We start from the raw sequence: 27,359 nt of genomic DNA, 5'->3' as shown, positions 1-27,359 counted from the left end.
ACATGATTCTGAAATGGTAGGGAGGATCTTTCTAGAATTTAGTCTTAATATTCTAAGCATGCTGTTTATTTTAACTTTACTACTTAAGCTGATTCTAAGACCTGGGAATTGGAGTTGTAAACTTGTGAAGAAAAGTTGAAATACTTGAGGAGATAGATCTTTTGTGTATGTGTGTGTGTGTGTGTGTGTGTGTGTGTATGTGGGTGGGTGGGTGTGACACACCCACCCACACACACACAGGATGGGCAGAATCTGGCTCTTCAGATTTTTTTATGGCCCTTGTAGAATATATTACCAAGATTGTTCTGGTGTACTCATCATTAGGAGTCTGATTTGGAGGCTTTCTAGGGACCACCTGGAACAGTATAGCAGTTCCTTAAATGTCTCTCATTTATCTATTATTTTCTACTGGATTTACACAATACTTAGAAGGAATTTGATTTCCTAAAACACTTGGTAATTTCTTTTGTCTGGGCTGTCGTGTTGCTGTTATTACTTACAGCTGATCACTGTTTCAGGATTGGAAAGGACACCTTCATACGGTCTTAACTTTGCTGGGGAAATATTTCTGTAATATGTTGTTAGGGAGTTAATTTTCAGTCTTGGCTTTTAAAAAGGAGAATGCCTTTTACCTTCCTCTTTCATGGATGTTAAGTGTGCCCAAAGTCTTCATTTTAATTACCACCATGCAGTGCTTCAGTTCACTTATTTGCTTCATTACCTTTTCAGCTTTGGTTTTGAAAATAATTTTAGAGAAAATTACATTGTTTCCAATACAATGAAATGTTTTCACCTCACTATTAATGAATCTTTTTTTCCTTATCACCACAAACTGGATGTTGCAAATCGTTTTAAGCAAATAAATTAAAAACCTCTTTATAGTCTTGTGTTTAGACGGAGAGCACAGTAAAATTTAACTTACCTGGCCTAATACATTCCTTTGTTTTTACTGAACTCTCCTCATTGTAAATGGGAGCTATCTGTAGCTTATCTCCTTTCAGGAAGAAATGTTCTCAAGAGAGTTGCTGGAATGATTCCCTAGGGTTCTGATTCTTAATCCTAAACTTACAAAAGTAGCCATATAAGGCATTCTAAGCCTGAACTTTTTGCTACATCTTGCGTTAAAGACATCTTGGAAGAATAGATAAGGACAGTGGAAAATAGATTGTGAGGTCTGAATTCTAAATTCTGGATTGTACACTACTTACTTATTTTTGTGATTGTGGTTATCTTCTTTTTGTCTTTTTAAAATGTAAATAGGCTGAAGTATAGTCATTGAGCATTCACTATAAGAGAAATTTGACATGGTTATGTCTAGTTTATAATGACTAAATCTTTTCATTTCTTGTTGATTTAGCCTTTTCCTGTAATGTTTTTGTTTCATAGTAACCCTGGACAGATAAAGGGAGGGAATTACATTGTGCCTTAAACATTTGTCCTAAGAATACTTTAGTTTTGTAAGGAAAACCTTTATAAATAGTAAAAATCTATGATTTAGACTGGGAATGTAGCTTGAGTAAACATGTGCTTAGCATGTATGGAGTCCTGGGTTCAGTCCCAACCATTTTCCCCAAATTGTATTCACCCAGTGTGAAAAAAGCCTCTCAGATTATAAATGATATGGTAGTTCATACCAGTGTGGAGTATGTATCATCTTGTTCAGCCATCATCATTATCTCTGAGAGAAGGGTAGATTGAACAGGGAGAGTTGTTCAATTTTAAATACATTAATTAAAGCAAAGTCATACAATTGAGTTCATAGCAGAATTTTCATTAGGACAAAAATCATACCCTAAGCCTTTCTACAAAGCTCTTTCATTAGTGCATGTTGTGTGAAGTATTTTGTTAAATTTATATCCTATTTCTAAAATTTGGATTGCTATAAATTATTACTATAAAGAGCTAGACTAAATCTGCCCATTGATGAATCTGACTTTAAGAAGATCTCATATAAAATAATTTCACATTATAAACATGATTTTTATAGAGGTTATATTTTAACTGATTTTTTCATACTTTTAAAGTCTGGACAACTACTTAATAATTTTAAGGACATTTCATGTAATAAACTACATCTTTCAAGGTTTAGCCTAAATTCAGTTTTATCTAGAATCCTTCATTTTAGCTGAAAGTGGATTTTTCAAAAATTCTTCAATTATCACAATCTTAGAAGATTTAAATTGCTCCAGTAGTTATTTATATGTGTGCTTTCATTTTCCATTGCTATCATTTTTGAAGATTTACTACATATATCAGATACATGAATGAATTTAAGTTTATTTGAAATTGCTTAATGACTGACACTCAAGGCTGAAGAGTAGAGTGAATGAAAGTCTTCCCATGTGACTCATTGGGACATTTTGTATCTGTATTCTCTCATTTTTCCATTCCCAGATAAGAAGTACTTCCTAGTGAGCTTCCTCCACTAACTTTATCAGAATTCCACATGTGTGAGGTGGGAGGAGTGTTAGTGGAGGGGACAATTGATGAGACTCCCAGTATAAAACAGCCACATTGCTGCAGTCTTGCATAACTGGTAGGCATTTTATATGAGTGCATTAAATAAGAAAAAAATGCATTTTATTACCAGAAACAACTACCCTAGTCAAGTAGTGGAACAATTAAAGGGAAGCTTTCTTTGGTAGTGAGGCCTCTCCTTTACATTTTTTCCCATGGACAAGTCACACCTCTAGCTTTCAGCTTGGTAGTGTAAAATGGAATCATGACCATTGACATGTTATTTGATAAGAAATTTGAAGATTACAAAACTTTTTATAGACTTTGTAACTCTTACGTTTGTTGTTTCTTTAACAGTGATGTACAACATAGACTTCGTTCACATCAGGGATTTCCTTCAAAGTTCCTTTCCACTAGAATAAATCACTGCATATCTCAGAGTTGCCTCTTGTTTTTAATCCTCTCTGCTTTCCTTAGAAGTAGTGATCCCCTCTCCCCCCCCCCCCCCCGCAACATTTTAATTTGTTTTACCAATACAACTTATCTGTTTCTCACTATCCTCTGATTTTTTTTCTGGATGTTCAAAAATATCCTTTAGAAAGGATATAAGTAGTTTGGGAAAAAATGAGATGTGGCTTTATTCTTTCAGTTTTATTTATTTAGTATTCTAGTCATTCATTTTCTTTTTTTAACTACTCTGTCTTGTCTTCATTGATTATCTTTCATATGTAAACCTTTTTTCATTTCAGAGTCTAGTATAATGTTTTCCCCTTATGTCACCTGAAAAATTAATATATTCTCTCTCCAGCTTGATTAGAAGTCTACAAATACTTTTATGAATTTCCCTTTCCTTTGTCTTATAACTTTTGTGTCCAAAACCCTGGGTTCTAATAAAATTCTTAAGACATCGTAGCTGTGATTTTCTTACCTACAGATGTAAGTCTTCTTTTAAATAAAAGATCTATAGTTTCCAAAGTAAAGATCAGCTATTCCAATAATTATGATCCCTCATTTCTTTTTTTAAGACAAAGGATCAAGGTATGAGGTAATAATAAGGGAAATGGGCATATAGTAGCAGTCTGTACTATTTTTACAGTGATTCAGTACATCTAAAAAGTGTTCAAAAGAAAAAGGTTATTGAAGAATATGTAGACTTTTTATTCATAATGAATTCTGGAAATATTCAAGTGCTTTTGTTACAAATCATGAAAAGTTGACAAATGTTTGTATCTACACCCTTGATAAACTTTGGATAAAGCTGTGGATCAGTTTGAGAGCATCATTTGCTTCCAGGATCTTTGTTGTTATGATACAGATTTTCCCATTCTTATATACTTTCCTTTTCCTAATCTTTTGTGGCTGAAACAACAAGATGGGATTATTACTGTATGAGTCTGCCAGAGTCTCAAATGAAAAATATTACTATAAGAATTTATAGTCTCAAATGAAAAAGGATAAGTAATTTGTGCTTTATTGTAGAAACAATATTGACTAAATCTCTTGAATATATAAGAGGTCTAACTCTTCTTAAGGTTCGTGTTGGTTCTTTGATCTACAAAAGACCAGCTTGCTCTGATACATTTGAGTATAAAAGCTATCTCTTTTGGAGGTACTTGAATGTATTTTCCTTTTTCAGCTTTTCTTTCAGAATGGCTTCATAGCCTACCATCTTAGCTTTTGTAAGGTGAACTCTACTGAAGAGAACAGATGATATCCCTAGAATATAGATTTAGATTTGAAGTTTGTTGAATGCTTTATTCAAGGCTCATATAAATTAAGAAGTAATTACCTTGCCTCTTGCTGTATGAGGAAAATAGATTCTGTTCCTAGAGGCACCATCCTCTCTTTGCTTGCAGAAAAAAAAAAGCTTGGAACACTCAGACTAAAGAATGCTTGTCAAAACAACTTGTTATATGAGGAACTAAAATGCCTAAGGATGTTTAGTAATAACTCACACAAATTAGAGCAGAATTGAAACTTTACCATTGGGATAAAAGAAATTCTCATATCAGCCAACCATTTTTATGGCAATGTATAGAAATAGAAAAATGGACCTCCCAATTAAAAATTCAAATCAATATCAAGATAGTATAAAACATATTATGTATTCAGTTATAAAAATTGCTGGTAGTAAGCATTGTGTTTGTTTTAAAAAGAAACTCTATGACTAATGTTTTACAGTTGTTGAATTCAACAATGTCTTTACTGAGTGTCTTTTACTTCATAATGAAAAAGTAGGTTTTGTTTGTAGCACGTAGAACTCTGGAGATAAATTAAAAGATAAATTACAACTTCTTTAGTTTTATTACAGAAAGTAAGTTCAGAATCTGAAGTGGTGCTGGAAATGAATGATTTTTACTTCCACCATTAAGTATGTTTGTAACTTTGAGTTAGGGTTATGTAATCACACTTATATGTTCTCAGTTACAGAAAAGTAGGAACACATTAAAAATTTTTGAATTATAATACATATATATAGGACTGGGAAGGTGGCCCAGTGGTAGAGTGCTTGCCTTGCATGCATGAGGTCCTGGGTTTGATTCCTCAGAACCACATAAGCAGAAAAAGCCAGAAGTGGCTCTGTGGCTCAAGTGGTAGAATGCTGGTCTTTAGCGCCACTGCTCCACTTCTGTCTTTTTTGGTAGTTAATTGTAGGTAAGAGTATAACAGACTTTTCTGCCTGGGCTGACTTTGAACCATGATCATCAGATCTCAGCCTCTGAGTAGCAAGGATTACAGGCATGAACCACAAGCACCTAGCTATTTTTATTATTTTTAAGGAAGTTTTTTTTTTTTTTTTTTTTGGCCAGTAGTGGGGCTTGAACTCTGGGCCTGGGCACTGTCCCTCAGCTCTTCAGCTCAAGGTGAATGCTCTACCACAGTGCCACTTCTGGTTTTCTGCTGGTTAATTGGAGACAAGAGTTTCATGGACTACTTTCCTGCCCAGACTGGCTTTGAACCGTGATCCTCAAATCTCAGTCTCTTAAGTAGCTAGGATTACAGGCGTGAGCCATTGGCACCCAGCTCTAAGAAAGTATTTTTAATATAACTGCTTTGTTTTTTATTTATTTAGTGATATTTTCTAAGTAATTGTCCTTTTTGGCTTCCATCACCCTACAAAGAAGTTGTCATTTTACATAAAATTTTTATTGGATCTAATCCTTAAAACTGAATTCTTGGCTTAAGAAGAATTATGTGGGACCAGTTCCTGCTTACATCATTTTTGATACTCATGACATCTAAAGACGTGTTAATGTCTCTGAACAACTTTATTTTCATTTTCGCTTGTTATTTTCTCTGACAGAATCCCAAGGACTGCAGCAAAGCCAAGAAGCTGGTATGTAACATCAACAAAGGCTGTGGCTATGGTTGTCAACTCCATCATGTAGTTTACTGCTTTATGATTGCATATGGCACCCAGCGGACACTCATCCTGGAATCCCAGAATTGGCGCTATGCTACTGGTGGATGGGAGACTGTGTTTAGACCTGTAAGTGAGACATGCACAGACAGAACTGGCATCACCACAGGACACTGGTCAGGTAAGGAGCAGTGCAGCATGTCGATTTTTTTGTATGATCAAAGTATCAGATTTCTAAATATAGTTTTTTGGATCATAAGCACCTTTTCTTCTGGATCCATGAATGCTATCCATTACCCAAATAAAATTTACAAAGAAAACAAGTGTTTTCTAATCAAAAGCATGTTTTATGGCCACATATGATGGTGCATGCTTATAATCCCAGCAATTTGGAGGCTGAGGCAAGAAGATTACAGTACCACACTATCTGAAAAAGTAAATTAAAATGTATTTTATGATCTATTTCATTTCTGATGTTTATTTTTAATTGTGGTTTAGGAAATTGACTTTTACTTCAAGGAGTAAAATCTAGACTTTTAATGATGATGATAATGATACAGCTTTTACTTTATAGGATGCTCATTTTTATTATTAAACTCATTTGCCATCATAATTATTGTATAAAAGTAGACAAAGTTTTCAGACATTGACCTTCCACTCTCTTTTCCTTCCTCCTTCCCTTTTTTCCTCCCTTCCTCCGTCTTTTCCTTTTCCTTTTGCTTTGCCTTTTTTTTTCTAGTACTGAGGATTTAACTCAGCCTTATGCTTGTTAAGCAAGTGTTCTACCTGTGAACTCCACCCCCATCGCTTTTTGCTTTAGTTTTTCAGATAGCTACCTCAAACAATGCTTCCTCCTACCTCTACCTACCCATGAGTTGCAGTAGTAATAATAGTGGTGGTGGTGGTGGTGGTGGTGCAGGTAGGTACTACTATACCACCTTCTTTTTTGAGAGTCTCACTATGTAATCCCAGTTGTCCTGACATTTTTAGCATCTAGCTTCAGCCTCCTGCATGCTGGGATTATAAGAATGCACCACCACACCCAGAACCTGGACCGCCTTTTAATTTCAGAGCTGGGACTGGAATTCAGGCCCTCATGGTTGCGAGGCAGATGTTGTACTACTTCCATGCCTTTGACTCTTACATAAAGCACACAAACGTAGTCTCTTTTAAGGGGCAGTTTAGAGGCAAAGAGAATGAACAATCAAAATGTGGTGGGGACAAGTGAAGAATACTCCAAACCACATGGTGAATAACTATTTGAGGTTCTTTTGGAGACATTATTTTTTTTTTTTAAACAGACCTAAAATGTAACTTGGAGACAGCCTGTCAGGACATAGTAGAAGATTTTTTTTCTTTTTTTTTGGGGGGGGGGAAGGGGTCCAGTCGTGGGGCCTGAACTCTGGGCCTGGACGCTGTCCCTCAGCTCTTCAGCTCAAGGCTAGTACTCTACCACTTGAGCCACAGAGCCACTTCTGGCTTTTTTCTTTTTGCTTATGTGGTGCTGGGGAATCGAATCCAGGGCCTCAGGTATGCAAGGCAAGCGCTTTACCACTGAGCCACCTTCCCAGTCCCAGTAGAATTTTTAGTCTGTGTGCATGACATGATGAAAGAAGCAAGAGAGCGTGAAGTTGTTAGGAAAATTAGCAGCAGATCATTGTAAATTTTGAATATTGAGTGCTTACAAATACTTTTAAGAACAAGTTTCTCTTTCAGGATTTCCATTTTCATGATTGTGGAAATTTTTTCTCACCAAACCCAGTTAGTTTTTATTTAGATAGCAAAGCTGTTGTTTTTGTTCCAACGCCAATTGATAAGAAGTCATATTGCTTTCAGCTACTTCCTGGTGTTATCAATGCATTATTAAATTCAAGCAACTATCTCAAGTCACAAGGAAAATCCATAGCAAAAAAAAAATCCAGAGCACATATTAAATTATACAGTAAATAGGATGAAACTAATGTTTATAAAGATTCTGTGTCTACTATCATATAAATTTTCCACTTATACCTTTAAATAGTGACCAATCTCAGGTACCACTGATGGACAAACTAATATTAAGCAATAAGGTGATTAAAAATCACCTGTTAGATAGGCTACTGTAATTCTTTACAGTAATTGTTCAGCTTCTGATTAGTGGAAACTTAAATGCACATATGACTTTAAGTCTCTTGTACAGACCTAAACAAGCATTATTTTAAGTGTATAAGGACTTTAGTCTGATTCAACTTCCATGAAGTTTCTTAAGGTATGCTTTCCCATTTATGGTTCACAACTCTGTGTGTGTGTGTGTGTGTGTGTGCGCGCGTGTGCGCGCACGCTAGTTTTGGGGCTTGAACTTAGGACTTAGGTGCTGTCCCTGAGCTTTTATGTTCAAGGCTACTGCTTTACCACTTGAACCAACCTCCACTTTGGCTTTTTTAAAAGAATGATAATTAATTGGAGATAAGAGTTTCACACACTTTCCTGTCCAGGCTGGCTTCAAATTTCAGTCTTTGGATCTCAGCCTTCTGAGTAACTAGGATTAACAGACATAAGCCACCAGCACCTAGCAAGAAATATTTTTATTCTAGGAATTTAGAACATCAATATGTCTCTCTAGATGATGGGAGGAAGAAGAAAGGATGCTGGGCTGTTATTTTTAGTTTTCTGAACTTCATCAGTTAACTTTAGCTTTTGAACCAGAGAGTTTAGCCTCCAAAAAACAGCAACAACAAAAACAATCTTAATGAGCCAGGTGCTGGTGGCTCACACCTGTAATCCAAGTTACTCAGGGGGCTGAGATCTGAGGATCGCAGTTCAAAGCCAGCCCTGGCAGGAAAGTCCATGATTCCTATCTCCAATTAACCACCAGAAAACTTGAAGTGTGGCTGTGGCTGAAAATGGTAGAGCACTAACTGGCCTGAAGCAAAAATGCTCAGGGACAGTGCATACACTGAGTTCAAGCCCCAGGCTGTATAAGAAAAAGAAAAGAAAAGAATTCAAGAAAAGAAAAGACAGTGATCTTATGTAGTGGGTGCCTTACTCCCTGTCCATCTTTGTTTGGTTGTAGTCACAAAGGAGAATGAGTAAGAGCTATTGATGGTTTGATTTTTCTCATAAAACTTATTTTCATTGTATATATTTGGTCCTTAAAATGTAAAACATAGACATCATTATTTAACATAATTATTAAATTATAATCTTCAAAAATAGGAAACATCTTTAAAATGAAAATCAGGCCTTGATAAGAATATCATAGTTTTTCCATGTTAAAGTTACACACAAAGTTAGATAGAAAAAAAAAAAGAAAGAAATCTAGATAGGAAAAATAAGTTCTGAGAATAACTTGGAGGCAGTAGAAAAGCCCTGTGCCCAGTAAACCCATCATTTCATCACAGTGAGATTCTTGATCATTCTGGCTCTGTGTGCTTCTCTGAGACCCTAGTGCTGCTCACTATGTTTTCTTTTCCAACATTCTAGAGCTGGAAGATCTCCTCTCACCTGTAATGCTGACTTGATATAATTAGGGATTTTTAAAACTGGCATTGTTGTGGGGAACAAGTATGTTGCAACCATACATGTTTGGAAAGCTTGCTGTCCCTGCTCTGAAGGTCTAAGACATATATCTCTGTCCTGTACTTCTCTGAGGTCACTGACCTAAGTGTGTGTGTGTGTGTGTGTGTGTGTGTGTGTGTGTACGTACACATGTGCTCTGGTATTCCAACTTGAACTTAGGATCTGGGCTCTGTTCCTTAGCTTTTTCCATTCGAGGCTTGGAGCTATCACACTTGAGCCACAGCTCCAGTTCCAGCTCTTTGATGGTTAATTGGAGATAAGAGTTTCATGGACTTTCCTGCCCAGGATGACTTTAATCCATGATCCTCAGATCTCAGCCTCCTTAGTATCTAGGATTAAAGGTATGTGCCACCAGCACCTGGTTTCAAGAAAGACCCTTATTTCAGGAATTTAGAATGACAGTTTTAGAATATCTAGGTGCCTCAGAAGAACTCAAACTGCTTTGCACTGTAGTGTTTCCTTTATCTTTAGTTCCCATTTAAGGAGATAGAAAAATGCCTGTGAGAGGTCTTTTATAGCTAGAATATATGGGCATTAAAGAGCTGAAATTTCCTCCATACTTTTTCTGTGCTCCATATTACACACAATTGTACATACTTATTTTCATATTTGTGCCACAATGCTTCTCAAGTTGAGGTAGAAATAATCCTGGAGGAAGTGAATCAGAAGTTTGTAATTGCCACAATGTAACATTGTACATATTCCTGGCCTATCAATTTTATTTAATGTTAGAGAGGTATAGAATTGTATAAAATGAAAATTTAATAGAACATCAAACTTCATTCATCGATTTAATCAAGGCTTCTTATTCTCAGTGGTGTTGAGTTTTTTCCTCTTTGCAGTTGGGAAGGGTGGACGCTCAGAAGCCCCATTCTACCTGAGAGTTTTAATTGCTCATTTTATTTTGAAATAAAAGGTGTGTGATTTTCTGACCTATACTTCTGGGTTATTTATGCATTGCCAAGCACTTGACCAGAGCACATTAAACACAGTAAATGAAATAAATAAAACATATCTCCCACATCTCATTCCAAATTTCAAAACATTTCCCTTCAAGCTGTCTTAGATGCTTATATTAAATTATAGATTTTTTTTTTAGCAGTGTGTTGCTAAGAATGAATCTTTTTAAACAATATACTCTTTTTAAGCAGGTTCTGGCAGAATGAGTTCAGAGATAAAGATTTGATTTGGGAAGAAGCAAGACATACTAAGCACCAAAGTCAGTTAGAAGTGGGAACAATTTCATTGGAAACATTTTTGAAAAATCTCATGAAGTCTGTTTAGACCCAATCAAACACTGCTAGAGCTAGTAGTCAGTGAGGTCCCCTTATTTCCTATGATATATCTGAGGCACATAGTCTTGATAACATTCTCAGAAACTGGAAATATTTTTGTAAACACTGATATGTCTTGTATGCTATATGTGTGTCCTTAAAGATTTGATTAAATTATTATTCAGGTTTTAAACATTGAGGCAAATATACTCAATATACTCTTTTTTTTTTTTTTTGTCGGTCGTGGGGCTTGAACTCTGGGCCTGGGTGCTGTCCCTCAGCTCTTCAGCTCAAGGTGAGCGCTCTACCACTTGAGCTACAGCACCACTTCCGGTTTTCTGGTGGTTTATTGGAGATAGGAGTCTCACAGTCTTTCCTGCCCGGGCTGGCTTTGAACCATGATCCTCAGATCTCAGCCTCCTGAGTAGCTAGGATTACAGGCGTGAGCCACCAGTGCCCAGCTTCAATATACTCGTAAAGAGATGTTTCTTTTTAATTAAAAGTTAAGTAGCATTTAAACTTAATGCCATTTGTATTCCCTGGGAAAAGAAATTTGCATCGTAGTACTATGTCTTTTGACCAAATATACAATATTATAGTTAGGGTTATTATGATTATTGCTCAATTTTGAAGTATAACTTGATTTTTTAGAAAGTAAAACTGCCAAGCTGAGCACTTAGTGGCTCACACCAGTAATCCTAGCTATTCAGGAAGATGAGATTTGAGGATTGTAGTTTGAAGCCAGCCCAGACAGAAAAGTCCAACACTTATTTTCAATTAATCAACAAAATTAATCATGTGGTGGAGCACCAGCATTAAGCAAAAATCCAAGCAAGAACACAGGCCTTGAATTCAAGCCCCAGTACCAACACATACACATACCACGCTGGTGCACATGTGCGTGCAGGTGGGCGCGCATGCGCGTGTGCGCACGCACGCACGCACACACACACACACACACACACACACACGAAAATACTGCCAGAAATATACTGATGCAAATAATGGGTACATTTATGATTTTACTATTAAAATTTCAAATATGAGTTAGTACCATAAGTAAGGAAGTGCTCTAATCATTCAGTTAAAACTTGAGCATTTAGAAAGATGTTCAAAGGGATGTAAAGATACGCATAACCCAGCCTCTGCCCCTCAGGAACTTGCTATTAAGTATCATAATATTTATTAAACATCCTCATATTATACCATATAAATACTATACTTAAACTAGGTACACTAGCTGACATTAGTAATTCCAGCTATTCCAGAGGCTTAGATTGGGAGGATTATGATTTGAGGCCAGTCAGCAAAAAGTCATCAAGACCCCATCTCAACATATAATCCAAGTACAGCAGGACATGTCTGTAAACCCCCTTCACGTGTACTTCTCACTGTCCTGCACTACATTTCTTACTAGTCAACCTACGAATGTATCCCTTGGAAGTTCTGTGTACTTTTGTTACAATGAGAAATTATAATTTCTTCATTTTAGAATATCTCTCCTCCACTGGATCTCACAAAATCCTGTTTATCTTTTAGTATTGTTTTCATTAAAGTATTTCCCTTCAGGTAACCTTGTTTTCATTTTTTATTTTGTTTCTTGTTTTTTTTCCTTAATGCCATTTCCATGGCTTAAGATGAGAGCTTTACGCTCTTGGCTTTTTTGCTCAAGGCCAGTCTTCTACCACTTGATCCATAGCTTTGCTTCTTCCTTTTTGCTAGCTAATTGGAGATATGAGTCTCAAATTTTGCTAGCATGACTTTGAACTGAGATCATGGGATCCTCAGATCTCATCCTCCTGAGCGGCAAGGATTATAAGTGTGAGCTCCCAGTGCCCAGCTGCATATTTGTTTTTGTCATTAGTTTATGTGTCGCTTTGATGATTAATTATTTGAGACATTTGTCATATTTCTTTTTTGTTTCTTCATTGTCTAATAATACTGGCCAGTAATTACTCAACATTAAAAAAAATTAAATTGCCTATTTCAAAGTATTTTCTGAAATTTCATTTGTGTGTATGCATGGGTACACACCCACATTTTGTGTGGATATTTTGAATACACTAAATAAGTACTCTTTCATTGTACTGTATCCGTAGCCCTTTAATTTGTTTTAAAATCTATCAAATATTACCCTGGTCGTTGTGATTTAATTCGCTAATCAGGATTAAATGAGATTATATGCATAAAAATTTGAAAAATGTTTTTAAGATAAAGCCTTGTTGTTTATAACAAAATCCCACCAGAATTAACTTTCATGGTGTCTTACTATGATAAATTTTATTATGTAAGGACTTTATATTTAGGGTCCCAGTCACTCAAGCCTATACTCCTTGCTTACTTAGGAGGTTGAGGTTGTTGGGATCTCATTTGGAGGCCAGCCCAAGCAGTTGAGTTTGGGGAATCCTGTCTCAGTGAACTCCATAGCATGCGCCTGTTCTCCTAGCTTCCAAGAAGCCTAACAGGTGGATCATCCCCAGGTACATTCTGGGGCAGGAAGCCAGGCCCTATCTAAGAAATTTCCCGCAGAATAAAAGGACTAGACACCTTGCCTATCAAGCAGATGTGAAGAACTGAGTTTGAACCTCAGTATTGACAAAAAATAAATTAATAATTAAAGTCTTCCTAAGTCCTAATATTAAAAGGCACTTATCAGATTTTTTTTATTTCTAATGCTTACAGAAAAACTGAAAATACCTAAGTGAAAAACACTCACTTAAGAGCACTTGCTGAAAAATTTAATTATTTTTGCAGAAATGGGGATCAACCCTAGACCTTAGAGCACTTGCTGTACACTATATACTCAACCTCAAAAAAGTTTAAAAAATTACTTCATGGAATAAAATAAGCCATTCTTCCCGAATAAACATTTTATTTATTTATTTATTTTTCTTTTCTTTTTTTTTAGTTGGTCGAGGGGCCTGAACTCCGGGCCTGAGCACTGAACCTCAGCTCTTCAGCTCAAGGCCAGTACTCTATCACTTGAGCCACAGTGCTACTTCTGGCTTTTTCTGCTTATGTGGTACTGAGGAATCGAACCCAGGGCCTAATGTATGCAAGGCAAGCACTCTACCACTGAGCCACCTTCCCATCTCCACCAAATAAAAATTTTAATATCTTCATTTTATTAAACATTTATTGAATACTGCTTAGTTCAGAGACTAGGAAAGTAATCATATAGCAACAGCTAACATTTAGTGAGCCTTACTGTGTATCAGTACTAAGAACTTCACATATTTTATCTCATTTAGTATTCACAATAAACCTATATTAGTCACATTTTATATAGGTGGGTAATTTACCAGAAGTAATATAGCTATTAAGATACAGAAGCCCAGTCTGACATCAAAATGTTGCCTCTAATAAAGTACTGTGCTAGTGGACCAGCAAATAATTGTTCCCCCATTATCTTCATAGCCTAGTTTTATAAGAGTGCCACATTTAAAAGCGCTTATAAGCCTACAAAATATAAAATATTTGCTATCTAGCCTTTTGCTAAAAAAAAAAAAAAAGGTTGCCAGCCTTTGTATAGATGATTAGAATTCCTGTACTCAAGAAGCTCCCAATCTGAACAGAAAATAAATGCAAACATTCAAAAAATCTTATTTCCAGGTAGAAAATGTGGCTAATGGTGTTATAAAATTTTAAACAATATCCCAAGGGACAGAGAGAGAGTAGTCATTCCAGCTACAGAAGTTAGAAGTGCTATTTTGAACTAGAAATCTTAGGTATGGAATTCTTGCCACACTTATAGTGCTTGACCAATGATGATAAAGATGCATATATGCTTGCCATGTCTTACTTAGAGTAGGTATCAAAATATCAAAACTCCTGGACATTACTTTTTTTTGCTTCTACTTCTCATTTGCTATATTATGTAGAAGAGTTAAACCATCGAATTCAGTTTTGTGTTTTTCCTTTTGTACTTAGATTTGAACTCAGAGCCTTGCATTTACTAGTAAGGAGTTCTACTACTTGAGCTATATCATTATCTTTTTTGTTTTCATTATTTTTGGAAAAAAGTCTCTGTTTGCCTGGGCCCAGCGTGAACCAAAATCCTAAGCTCCCCTTGTACCTGGGATGTAGGTATACACAACCATACCCAGCATTTTATTGGATGAAATGAGGGCCTTGCTGTTTTCCCAAGCCTTTGTCAAGCCCCAGTTCTCTAGATCCCAGCCTTCTGAGTAGCTAGGATTACAGATGTAAGCCAATGCATCCAGTTAAAAAATCAGTTTTGAAAACTAGTGATATTACATTTTTCAAGTAAAGCAAAGATAAATGTGATAAAGGTACTTAGGTATAAATATTTTTAAGGGATATAAGTATGAAATGCTTATGTTTTTTTCAATAAACCCATATATTGTATTCTCTCTTCATTGTGATTAGAAAAAACTTTTTACAGTACTTACAATTTTGCAATAGGTTCTTATAGTAATTCAGCATGTAATTTTATAATACATTTTCAGTAATTGTGGAAAACAATGCAACTGTGGTTTTGGACAGATATTGTCAAAACTAGTCAACTAGTTGGCTCAGTGGTAGAGTGCTTGCCTCGCATGCATGAGGCCCTGGATTCAATTCCTCAGCACATAAGCAGAAAATGCTGGAATTGGCACTGTGGCTCAAGTAGTAGAGTGCTAGCCTTGAGCTGAAGAGCTGAGGGACAGCGCCCAGGCCCAGAGTTCAGCCTACAACCGTAAAACAAACAAACAAAAAAAACCTTAGAATTATTAGGAAATTTTTAGTTGAATTAAGGCAATGGCACAAGATTGGATTATTACTCAATTTAACAAATGGTACCAAAGATATACTAAATACCTCTGTGAAAGATTTGTACTTCCTAAGTGAAGCAGAGAGGAAACATGATAGTACATTGGGATGGCAGGAGTTAGGCCTGGGGCAGAGTGTATTAGCATGTACAAGGCCTGGTTTCAATCCCCAGCACACCATGCACACACATGTGGTTGTTGAGATATGTATTTATGTAAACCAACTACATTGGAAAATTTTCTCCTAGCACAATTTTAAATATGACCGTTAAATAATTAATCCAGTATTTGGATTTTTGAAGTATTGTATTCTCAAACAGAGAAAAGGTTAAATTATTCCATGTTGATTCAAAAATATTTCTAACATCAAAATTAAAGACCAACAAGGCACAGGTTCCCTAATTGTTTAGTTTACGCAGACTTGCACCTATCATAGGAGTAATAAATGTTATGCCTATATTCATGACATTAAAAAATCTGGAAATAGCTTCAAGCTATTTCTTTTTCTGAATATCATTAATATTAATATGTAATCAGTGAGCTAATTAATCTTTATATGGGAAGATTAGTCTTTCCTATTATTCTGGGCATATAGAAATTTATGTTTTTCATTTGATGGAATCTCGTCTTTGAATATTTCCTTTAGCCTGAGAAGAATATACATTAACAATAAAATACAGTTTTGGTTCTGTGTTTTATATTAGTTTACATATTTTGTTTGACATTGATTATACATCCAAATGTATATTTGATATCAGTTCCAGCTGTTTGACAAAGAAGACCAATATGTTTTACTATAATATGCCTATTATCATGTTGTTCTCTATTTAATAGCAGAATTATTTATGTGATTTAGTAACAAATGGTATTAGCCACAGATGCATTTAAAACACACTCGTAAATTAATGCATTTATTTGCCTTATCATTTGTTAAGAATTTCCTTGGTGTTCTGTTCCATAGAAATGAATTGCCAATAGGTATTAAGAATATGCTGAGATGATTAAAGAAAGGGAAGAAAAGAATCATTCTGAGACCATTTGAATGCAGTCTTTATGAGTTGTGGCTATAAAACAGTTTGCACTATATTTACTATGTCATTCTCTAAAAATAACAGAGAAAGAAATGGTTCTATAAAGATATATTTTGATGGAATTATCTTACCAAGGGCAAACTAGCATTTTAAAGATAACAGCACAATATGTTGTTATCAAGTTTTACATTTTAATCTGTTCACTTTAAATTAATCAAATATTACTTTGCACTAGAAATCACAAATAAGAAACAAAGACAAATCTTTAGAATTTGCTTACAAGGCCATTGTTCTTATTTCATTCTTTCTAGAGCAAAAGCTAGAGAGAAGGAAGGGAGGGAGGGAGCAAAGGAAGGAAAGAGAAAGGAAGGAAGAAGAAAGAAAGAAGAAAGAGAAAGAAAGAAGGTAAAAGAAAGCTAAGATATCATGTATGTACGTATGCACACGCATGTGCATGTATACATGTATAATGTGTCTCAGTACTAGGGGTTGAACTCAAGTTGAGGGCTGGTACTCTAGCACTTGAACTACACTTCCACTTCCAGTGTTTTGTTGGTTAATTGAAGATAAGGGTCTCTTGAACTTTTCTTTGCAGGCTGACTTTGAACCTTAGTTCTCATATCTTAACCTCCTGTGAATAGCTACCAGGCCTTTTTTTTGTCATTTTAAAATCTCTTTTGTAAATAGAATATGAAACAACATATTTTTTGCAACTCTCCACCAAGTATTCCCACTCAAAAAAGAGATTTGGACACAGTTTTTCCTGTCAGCATTGGGTAGAAGAGTTCAATTTCATTGGGCATTACACAGATGAAGTCAACTCTCTCCTATATTGATTAAATGAGGTCGTATTGTAGGTAACTAGTATTTTGGCAGATGTGGGAAGGTGGGGGCTGGTTGTTTGAACTCAGGGCCTCAGTACTTGCTGCACTTGCTTAGCTGACTCTCTACAACTTAAGCCACATCTGCAGCTTGGCTTTTTTGCTGTTATAGATTGAGTCTCATGGACTTTTTTGCTCAGGCTTGCTCCCAACCAAGACCTTTTGGGCCTCAGCTTCCTAATAAATAACTAGGATTACAAGCATGAGTAAATATTTTAAAAGTTACTTTTCCATCATTTTGGATAGTTCAGTGTCATGGCTATCATTATTTAACGTCCGGGTCCTAAAATGATGAGCAAACATCACAGTCTACCATGTAGATAAAACACCTTATCAAATAGCCTTTGTGTTGCTTTTTGTTGCATGATGGTAAATAATTATAACCACCGTGGAGTTTGCCCTTTTGAGCAGCTGGCTTTATTTAGCATTTTAAGCAATTATACTGTTTACCTCTGGTGCCTAGGCATTCTTTTTTTTTTTTTTACATACTGTACAGAGGGGTTACAATTACATGGGCAGGATAATGTTTTTGCTTATGTGATACTAAGGAATTGAACCCAGGGCCTCAAGCATGCAAGGCAAGCGCTCTACCACTGAGCCACTTTCCCAGCTCTGACATCTGTTCTTGAGTGCATTTTTTTAAATGAAGCATTCAGTATGTAATAAGTCTTTCTGCCTTATAATATTGGAATGGGAAAGCATACATATTATAGTGAACCTAGTACTATTAAAAGTTATTTAAGTGAGATTAAGTTAATATTTGAGATCTATTAATGATGCTATTACATCAAAACCATATCCACAAACAATGTTGTTAATATTCAGAATTAGTTTTAGTTTTGTTTTGCAAACCAAAACAGACTGAATAGGGCTGGGAAGGTGGTGTAGTGGTAGAGTGCTTGTCTCACATGCATGAAGCCCTGGGTTCCATTCCTCAGCACCACAAAAACAAAAAAGGCCGAAAGTGGCATGGTGACTCAAGTGGAAAGTGCTGGCCTTCAGCTGAAGAGGAACTGAGGGACAGCACCCAGACCCAGAGTTCAAGCTCCATGACCGACAAAAACAAAAACAAAACAGACTGAACAATGCTTGATTTTTTTTTTCTCTCAAGCAACTGAAAACACCATCAAATATAAGATAGAGAGTAGGGCTTGATTATCAGTTTAAGTCTCAAAAGTCCATCGATGAGAAAAGAACAAGAAAATGTTAGTTAGGTGCAAATTTTAAATACCTATTTGTTATGAAAGATATAGGACTTTCTATTTCCGAAATCACAGTTTTGGCCCTGGGCCCAAGTTTCAAATGTTATGTCTGTCTACTGGCCCCAGTATGCGAAATAAAAAGAGGAGTGATCACACGAAGGACAGAGAAAATAGGTTCATTACAAAGCATAGGCAGTCGTAGCAGGAAAGCACTTCAGCCCACCTTCAGAGGGCAGACATCAGCTTTAGGTTTAAGTATATATATGAAAATAGGAATGCCAAGCTTTTCTCTTGCTTTTAGATAATTCAAGGTCCCAAGTAAGGAGTCAATGCTTTTCAGCAAAAGCAGATTAAGTACCTGTTATATTTTCACTGATTAGTATATTTTTCTGTTTTTACTTTTCTTTCTTTCTTTTTTTTTTTTTGTCCATTGTGGGGCTTGAACTCTGGGCCTGGGTGCTTGTCCCTCAGCTCTTCAGCTCAAGGCACTCTACCACTTGAGCCACAGCGCCATTTCCAGGTTTTCCTGCTTATGTGGTGCATGCCTCATGCATGCAAGGCAAGCACTCTACCACTGAGCCACCTTCCCAGCCCTAGTATTGGTATATTTTCATATATCAATATTAACTAGAAAATTCTTGATTATAAACTTTTGAAAACATCTGTATTGAAAGAGAAATTATATTTGTTCAGACAGAGCAAGTTTCTTTCTAAGTTGTGAAGTTTCAGGTAACCTTTGAATCATTCTTTATTTAATTTTAGCTGTTTTCTCATTATAGCCTTACAGTTGGACTTAAAAGACTTTTGATTTAATGGAACTCTTTCTTTGTGTTTCTAATTTCAGATAAATTTGGCTTTTGTTAGTTGGTTAAAGGTTTCATTGAATCCTTTCCAAGCTAAACCTGCTCTTTAGTTAAGAGAAAAATTCTTTCCCCATTCTTAATAATAGTATTTAAGTTACTAAAACATCATCCCTTTTTATGTCTTATCTTCAGAGTTTTTCTTATTTTTTTTCTGTTAAGAAAACAACCCCAGAAAGAGGTAGTACTATTTTTAATTATTGTAGGACAAAAGAAGAAATTTCGAGATATATACTAGACCAGAATTTCCAGTTTTATTTCTTCTGGATCATATTCTAGTGATGCCAAATTTATTTGTTCTGTTTGACTTTGTTAATTTGAAATAAAAATTTCAAACATAAAAAAATGAATGAATATTTATTGCTGATGAAACTAGAAAGTGCAGAAAATATCAAGAAGACAGTAAAAATGCTAATAAAACATATAAATATGTGTGTCTATAGAATTCTTTTGGTCACTCTTGAATATACTTTTTAATTAACAGACTTTTTTTTTTTTTTTTGCCAGAACTTGGGCTTGAATTCAAGCCTCATACTCATGACTGGTTGTCTTCTACTTGAACCACATAGTCAGCCTAGCCTTTTGCTGATTAATTACAGATAAAGAAAGTCTCATTAACCTTTCTCCCCAGACTGGCTTTTAACCACTATTTGCTAGGTCTTGGCCTCTTGAATAGCTAAGATTATAGCCATGAATCACAATGTCTTGCTAATAGATTTATTTTTTTATTTTCTATTTTTTTGTTGGTCATGGGGCTTGAATTCTGGGCTTGGCCATTGTCCTTGCGCTCTTGAACTCAAGGCAAGCGCTCCACAGCTTCAGCCACAGGGCCACTTACAGTTTTCTAGTGGTTTACTGGAGATAAGAGTCTCATGGACTTTCCTGTCCTGGCTGGCTTTGAACTGCGATCCTCAGATCTCAGCCTCCTGAGTAGCTTGGATTACAGGCGTGAGCCACTGGCGCTGGCCTAATAGATGTATTTCTTAGGCAGTTTTAGGCATACTGACAAATTGAATAGAAAGTAGAGTTCAGTTCTCCATGCGCATGTGCACACATGTTGTATATGTGTACACTTACACATACACATACAACCCTGGATACCTTGCGCACCCCAGTTTCTACTATTAGTATTGGCACTGCTGTTGTGTATTTGTTAAAATCAATGAACTGGTACCAATGTATAATTATTAAGTAAGGTCTGAGTGTATTATTTCTGTTATACAGTTCTTTGGCCTTTGATAGTTGTGTACTCTCATACTTCCACATTTACATCATTATACAAAATACTTGCAGATAAGCTTTAGTAATTCCCATGTTTTATCTATTCATCCTTCTCTCCCTCTCATCCCTGGAAACCTCCAATCTTTTTGCCTGCAGGTTTTTTTCCTTTTCTAGAATGTCATATATTTGGAATAATAAATTATACAATCTCTTTTCTGCTTGGCTCCTTTTTTTTTTTCCTTCAAGGCTCCTGCATTTCTTTTTGTGACTTGACAGTTAATTCCTTTATTTCCTGAATTGTATTATATTGTATGGATATATAAAAGTTTGTTTATCCATTTACCTATGAAGAACATTTTGATTGCTTCCAATTTTTAGCAATTATGAATAAAGCTAGTATAGTTATTTGTGTGCAGGTTTTTATAGGGTCATAATTTTCATCTCATTTGCATATGTACCCAGGAGTAAGATTGCAGGATCATACGATAAAATCATATTCATTCAGCTTTGTAAGAAATTGCCAAACTGTCTTCCAGAGTGACTGTCTTTATCTACTCAGCCTGCAATAACAAAATACCATAAACTGGGTGGTTTAACAACAGACAGTTCCTAATGTTGTCCAAGATGAAAATGGCAGCAGATTTCAATTCTTGGTAAGGGGCCTTTTCCCAGCTTACAGACTTTCTTACTGGAAACAGGAAGCTCTCTGTTTACATTACTCATCTGTTCTTAAATGTTGTCCACTTTTTCCATTAAAGTTTTAAGCATATTACTCATTGTTATTTTAAATTCTTAAACTGACTATTTTGAATTCTCTACCATGAATGAGTCTGGTCCTGATAGTTTATCTTTTCCGACTGCTTTTTGTGGTGGTTGTTCTGATTTTGCTTTTTAACCTTTTACCTTAATGAAAGCTAAGTATTGAAGTAGGCCCTGAGAGGAGACTCAAGCTAGTACAGCTTCTTTCCAGGCTTTGCCTTTCTTTTAGGGATTTTAGGGGGAAAAAACCTCTAAACAAGGTTAACTCCACCTTGGCTCCAACCAGCCCAGTTCTTGGAATGGAAAGAATGTCTCTAGGTCCCCCTCTCCTTTACAACTTAACCCACCTTCATTGTTCTGTTAAGGACTGACTGATTAAACAGATAGCCAGTAATCTGGCTCTTGCTGGCAACATCAGGAGCTTACCATAAACTCCGCCTTTTTCACGTGCTTATGTTAAACTCCACTAAACTCCTCCTTTGTGTATGCTTACCTTAAGCTCCGCCTTACCGTTGAATTCCTGAGCCATTTAAACCAAAAGTGATTAGTCTTGTTTAAACAGCCATTATGTGACAAGTGTAACCTCATTGGCCACCTGTGTGTGGTCTGGTATGACTGTGCAATCTTTTGGGTGTGTGACAATCTCATTGGTCGCCTACGTGACCAGGCTTCACCTTGTGATTTTTGCCTTTAAAAACCTAAGTAAGTGGGCAGCTCGGGGTCGCAGTTATCAGCTCCCGAGCCTGTGCTGCGGCCCTGGCTGGTCATTGTAGGAACCTTCTCAATAAAGTTGCTTCTTTAATAACAACTTTGTTGCGGTGGGCTCTGTCACTCCGGATGACTAGGTGGGCTTGCCTGCCTGAGTAGGGGTCCTCCTACTACAGTATCATATATCTGGATAAAAGGAACTGAGACAGGTACACGTTTAGTGTGAGGTTTTATGTTTATCTGACTGGAAATCAGATTATGCTTACTGTTCACTGTAGTATAGACTCAAGTCCTCAGGTTTCCGCTAGAGATCTTGAATGTTTTGATTTTGTTTTGGTGATATACTGGAGTTTGAATTCAGAGACTCTTGATCTTGGTCAACTTTTTCCACTCATAGCTGTGGCTTTACCTCTAATCCATACCTCTAGGCCCTGATCTTTCTTGTTTTTTTCTCTTCCCCTTGCTCTCACTCCCACCCTGTTGTCTTTAGACTTTCTCATAGACTGCTTAACCAGGCAGTTTGCTTAGTTGTAATCCTTCATTGTTGCTCATCAGCCCTCTTGATGTGGTAGTATGATGTGGAGGAAGGGGGACTATATACTAAGATACTAAGATGAATTCTCAGTCTTGTAGTGAGCCTGATTTGGGCAATTTCTTTTTCTTAGATCAAGCTTTGATTTAAAAAAATCAAGTAGGTTCAGCTCTGTTAAACTGGTTTCCCTTGAAGGCAGACATTGTTAAGAACAGAGAGCTCTGTTGAGTATAAGCTGAACTAACTTGAAAATTCTGTGGAACTGGAAATAGTATTTTTCAATAATGCTTTATTATAATGATCACCAATAGAAATAAAGAGAATAAGAAAGTTCATTTAAATGTAATGCTTGTGTTTTAGATTTTCTGTTGTGATATATGGAAATATGCAAAGTAAAATTCTTACGTAATTTCATTATCTATTTCGTTAATACACAGTGTGAGACAAAGTTCTGAATGAGTAAATATGGCTAAAACAGTTTTTTTCTGGTTTAGTATTTCATGTAAAAATTAACTATTAAATCCAGTACATTTAATTAGTATTCTATTGTGTTTATCAGTCCCAGAGATAATTCTTTATATCTAGGAAAAATATGTGCTAATCACTGGAAAGTCTGCAGTGAAAAAACAGCAAAATTAATAAAAGCAAGAATAATATCTCTTTTCCTGTTATATATTACTTAGCTAATGTATGTATTAATGAAATGTTTGATGAATCTAAGATCAAGTGTCTGTGTGTTTCTAAAGTAATTTGTCAGCAATGAGAAGAATAGATGTGACCACATAGTATTTAGATACCATTTTTTAGGTATTTGAGGTCTCAAAATATTAGCAAATTGGAAGTTGTAAATAAAGTAAAAAACTGAGTAATGTGGATGTTTTTGCATCTTAAAAAATGGTAAAACTAATAACACTCACAAATTTCAAAATTTACCTGTGACATTGGGTTATGATTCTGAGTTATAGGCTTAATTATTATCTAATTAAGTTATTATTTCCTTTTAGAAGACTGGAATCCCTGTTAATTACAGCACTTTTGTCATTAAATTCACTCATTCAATTAGCATTCATTTTCTGCTTTTTATGTGCCTAGGATAGTGGTAGTTGCTAAGGCAACAAAGAAGAATTAGGTCTTTGAGAAGGAGTAAAGCTATGGAAAGAATAGATTCTGGTCCCATAATTTACAACATGAGATGAAGATAGGAATATGTTAAAGTGGTTTGGAGATCTACCAGGTAAGACTGTATGTAGCCTATGATACTTAACTATATCTCCATCTTAAACAGCATATATAGAGTAAAAAAGAGTAAATAAACTTCTTGACAGTGGAGAGACAAAAGTCTTTTACAATTTTTAGCTCAAATTTTAAGGAAGATGGTGGTGATATCCCATTTTTAAGCATAAATAAGAAATTTCATGGGAAAATATCAAATTATACAAAGTGTTGTCTTTTTAAAGCAGTAACAAGTCAAATACTACTTCCCACTATGTCAAACATTTCTTTGCCCTGTTCATTGCATGTATCTTCCTTCTTCCCCTTTTCACACTCTAGTCCCTAAGATTTCATACATTTTGTTTCATAGTTCTTTTTCTTTATATTTGGCTATCCCCTGTCTCTCCCCTGCTGTACTACAAAGAGAAAACTGATCTTTTTTGAATTATGCTTTTACAGTATTTGTCTCAGCTATGCCACCAGAAGTTTATTGATTGTAAAAATACGAGCTCTCTTTGTAGAGTTATTAACTGAAAAGAAAGGGAAAATAAGGGGACTTAGACAGTATTAGTAATATTCATGACAATAGCGGCTGTGGCTTGGTAGTTAAGGCATGGCCCACATCCCAACTTCTTTTTTACCATGTGTAAGTGGAGGCATCTGGGAAAGCAGATGCAGCAGGAGTTAAAGATGAGGTGTAGGAATATGATTCAAGTGGCAGAGTACCCATTTAGCAAACACAAGGCTCTGAGTTCAAACTCCAGTATTCCCCTTCCATCTATAAAAAGTTATAGATGGAAGTGATGGTAGGATAACTCTTGAAATTCCTGGTATTTTGTAGCTTAAAATACTAACTAGGGAAACTTGCTGCGCCAGTCCTTGCTGAAGTTGGCTAAAATGTGGGTTTATTTTATCAGCACTTTGTGTGGCATTGAAGCACTATGCTATGCCAATTCAGTTATCTTCTTCCATATTATGAACTGTTTTGTTATTATTTTATTCATCAACATAACGGTGTTTTCATTTTCTCTAATTTAAACATCAGAATTTTTAGTTAAAATTTTTGTATTTTAGAATCTCCATTGCCCTTTATCTATCCTTAGGAAATCCAAATTGGGCCTTCTGATCAGGTGATTATTTAGCAGAAAAATTACAGATAGCCTTAAATCCAATATGAAACATCTCATTGTTAATTCTCCAACTATATGAACCATTGTAGTTATAACATTTTCCCCCTAAGTATAAGAGAATCCAACCTGCCTACCAACCCCAATGGCATGACAATAGCTCTAGGCTATGAGATGCTGAGAACAGACCCTGCTTATACAGTTGATTCTTTCAGGGATTCTCAAGGAATAAGACTGTTCCATTTAGCCTGTTCCTGTTGGCTATTTATTAAAGGAGTTTTGACATACTGAAGGAATCAGGGAAACCTGAAAGAAGGATTGTGAAGTTCAATAAGAGATTATGGGAAAGTTGAGGTTGGAGTGTAGCTCTCTAATACATTTGGTGGAATTAGACCCTTGCCTTCCCATGGCTTTCTGTTCCTCTTCTTCTTTTTTTTTTATTCATTTTTATTTTTATTTATTTATTTATTTTTATTTTTGGGTCCCGTCGTGGGCCTGAACTCTGGGCCTGGGCACTGCCCTCAGCTCTTCAGCTCAAGGCTAGCGCTCTACCACTTGAGCCACAGCGCCACTTCCGGCTTTTTTCTTTTTGCTTATGTGGTGCTAAGGAATCGAACCCAGAGCCTCATACATGCAAGGCAAGCGCTCTACCACTGAGCCACCTTCCCAGCCCTGTTCCTCCTCTTCTTCTTGTCCTGTCAGTGAAAGAAGCTGTTGTGAGATCATTGTGCTGGATCCTTTGGGCTGAGAGGTTCTGAGTTAGGAAGAAATACTAACTTAACTTAAAAAAAAGAAAAAGAAAAACCAGAACAAACAAACCAAAACAACTCTCATAAACTTCTAGCTCTCCTAAACTTCTAATGCTGTAGACTGACTTATTAGTCATCAGAGACTTTTGGCAGTATCTCCTTTATAAACAATCTGCAAAAGAATACAACTTCTTGATGTGTAGATTTGTAGATACAGAGATAAAGCTATAGAGATAATTATCTCTGTATCTACACACATATAAAAAAAAATTTGTTCTTGGAAACAAATTCAAGATGACTGTTTAGTGGCATGATCAAACAAACTCTTTGGTCTTCTTTTCTTTTGACATTGTCCTTCCTGCCTTATCTAAACTACATGACTTACTAAGATGCTACATATTTTTCATTAACTGTTGCTTTAGTTCCCAGCCCAGAATTAAATCTGTCAGAATGTCATTAAAGGCAGTGAACCATAAATCCACTTGCCTTTGCAAGGCATTTCTGTTTCTAGTAAAAACAGCAAGCACCTCGTAAGAATGCTGCCTGCTCATTCCCACAGTGTGATATGCTAGTTTCTAAGAATGGTGCAAACACTGCAGTTTTTAGAACTTTTCACTCAATTGGTTGAAGCCTTCAAACTGGCAGTAGCAATAGTCTTGAGTTGTTGCTTTAGTAGAGTATAATAGAATTCATGGCAGGTGACAGTTACCCATTTAATACAAGAGGTCTATCAGATACAGTAAAACCAAGAGAACTAGCCTTGAGGTGAACATTTTACTTATTTGTTTGTTTGTCAGTCATAGGGTTTGAACTCTAGGCCTGGACTCTGTCCCTGAGTTCTTCAGCTCAAGTGCTCTACTACTTGAGCCACAGCACCACTTCCAGTTTTCAGGTGGTTAATTGGAAATAAGAGTCTCACAGACTTTCCTGCTTGGGCTGGCTTTGAACCACAATCATCAAATCTCAGCCTCCTGAGTAGCTAGGATTATAGGCATGAGCCACCATGTAGCACTTAGCTAGGTTGACATTTTAATAGTGTATCTTTTTCTGCATTTGAAATGAGGCAGATCTCTGTCCTTAAATGTGAATATGAATATTTATCTTATCATTATTAAAATATCAAGGAACAGACTCATACATCTCTGGTGTTTTCTGCTTGCTTTTTTTAAAATAATAAGTTTTGGTTTGGTTTCGTAGCTAGAGATACTAATTGGGGTTTGAACTTGGTCTCATTCTAGCTGGGCAGATGTTCTACTAATTGAGGCACATCCCCAACTCTTATATATTTATTTTTTGAATGGCCACCTATAATATTCATTACTCCCTTACCCCCACCATGCCATTAGATGTCTCGCGATAGCTAGTTACTTTCAGGCTTGATTCCATTTTATTCTATCAAGTCTGATAATTTACTCAGAATTTAATTAATAGTATTTGGGTAATACTCTTAAAATGAATGTAAATCTCATAAGTCCAGATAGTCTTTATAAATATAACTTGAGGCCTTCCTATTCAGTTTGATGATTTGCTGAATATTTGGAAAAGATAAAAGCTGCTTGTTGATTTATTGCCTGTTGTAAGCAGCATGAATAAAAGATACACATTGGACATAAAGTATTCACTAAAATGAAGCACTGTCATATGTTTTTCAGAGA

At 35.9% G+C, this 27,359-nt stretch overlaps 1 protein-coding gene across 7 annotated transcripts in view; it reads left to right on the top strand.

Moving 5' to 3' along the window:
• The window catches only part of Fut8 (fucosyltransferase 8 (alpha (1,6) fucosyltransferase)), a 154,032-nt gene that overhangs the window by 99,210 nt on the left and 27,463 nt on the right, over positions 1–27,359 (top strand). For all 7 annotated transcript variants that reach the window (XM_013016784.1, XM_013016803.1, XM_013016776.1 and 4 more), the window contains one exon: positions 5,762–5,999. In XM_013016784.1, the coding sequence (XP_012872238.1) occupies positions 5,762–5,999 (238 nt within the window). The remainder of the gene's footprint in view (positions 1–5,761; positions 6,000–27,359) is intronic.

Source organism: Dipodomys ordii, unplaced genomic scaffold, assembly GCF_000151885.1.
Source record: "Dipodomys ordii isolate 6190 unplaced genomic scaffold, Dord_2.0 Scaffold2, whole genome shotgun sequence".
NCBI classification, from domain to species: Eukaryota; Metazoa; Chordata; class Mammalia; order Rodentia; family Heteromyidae; genus Dipodomys; species Dipodomys ordii.
This window is presented reverse-complemented; position numbering and strand designations above follow the sequence as displayed.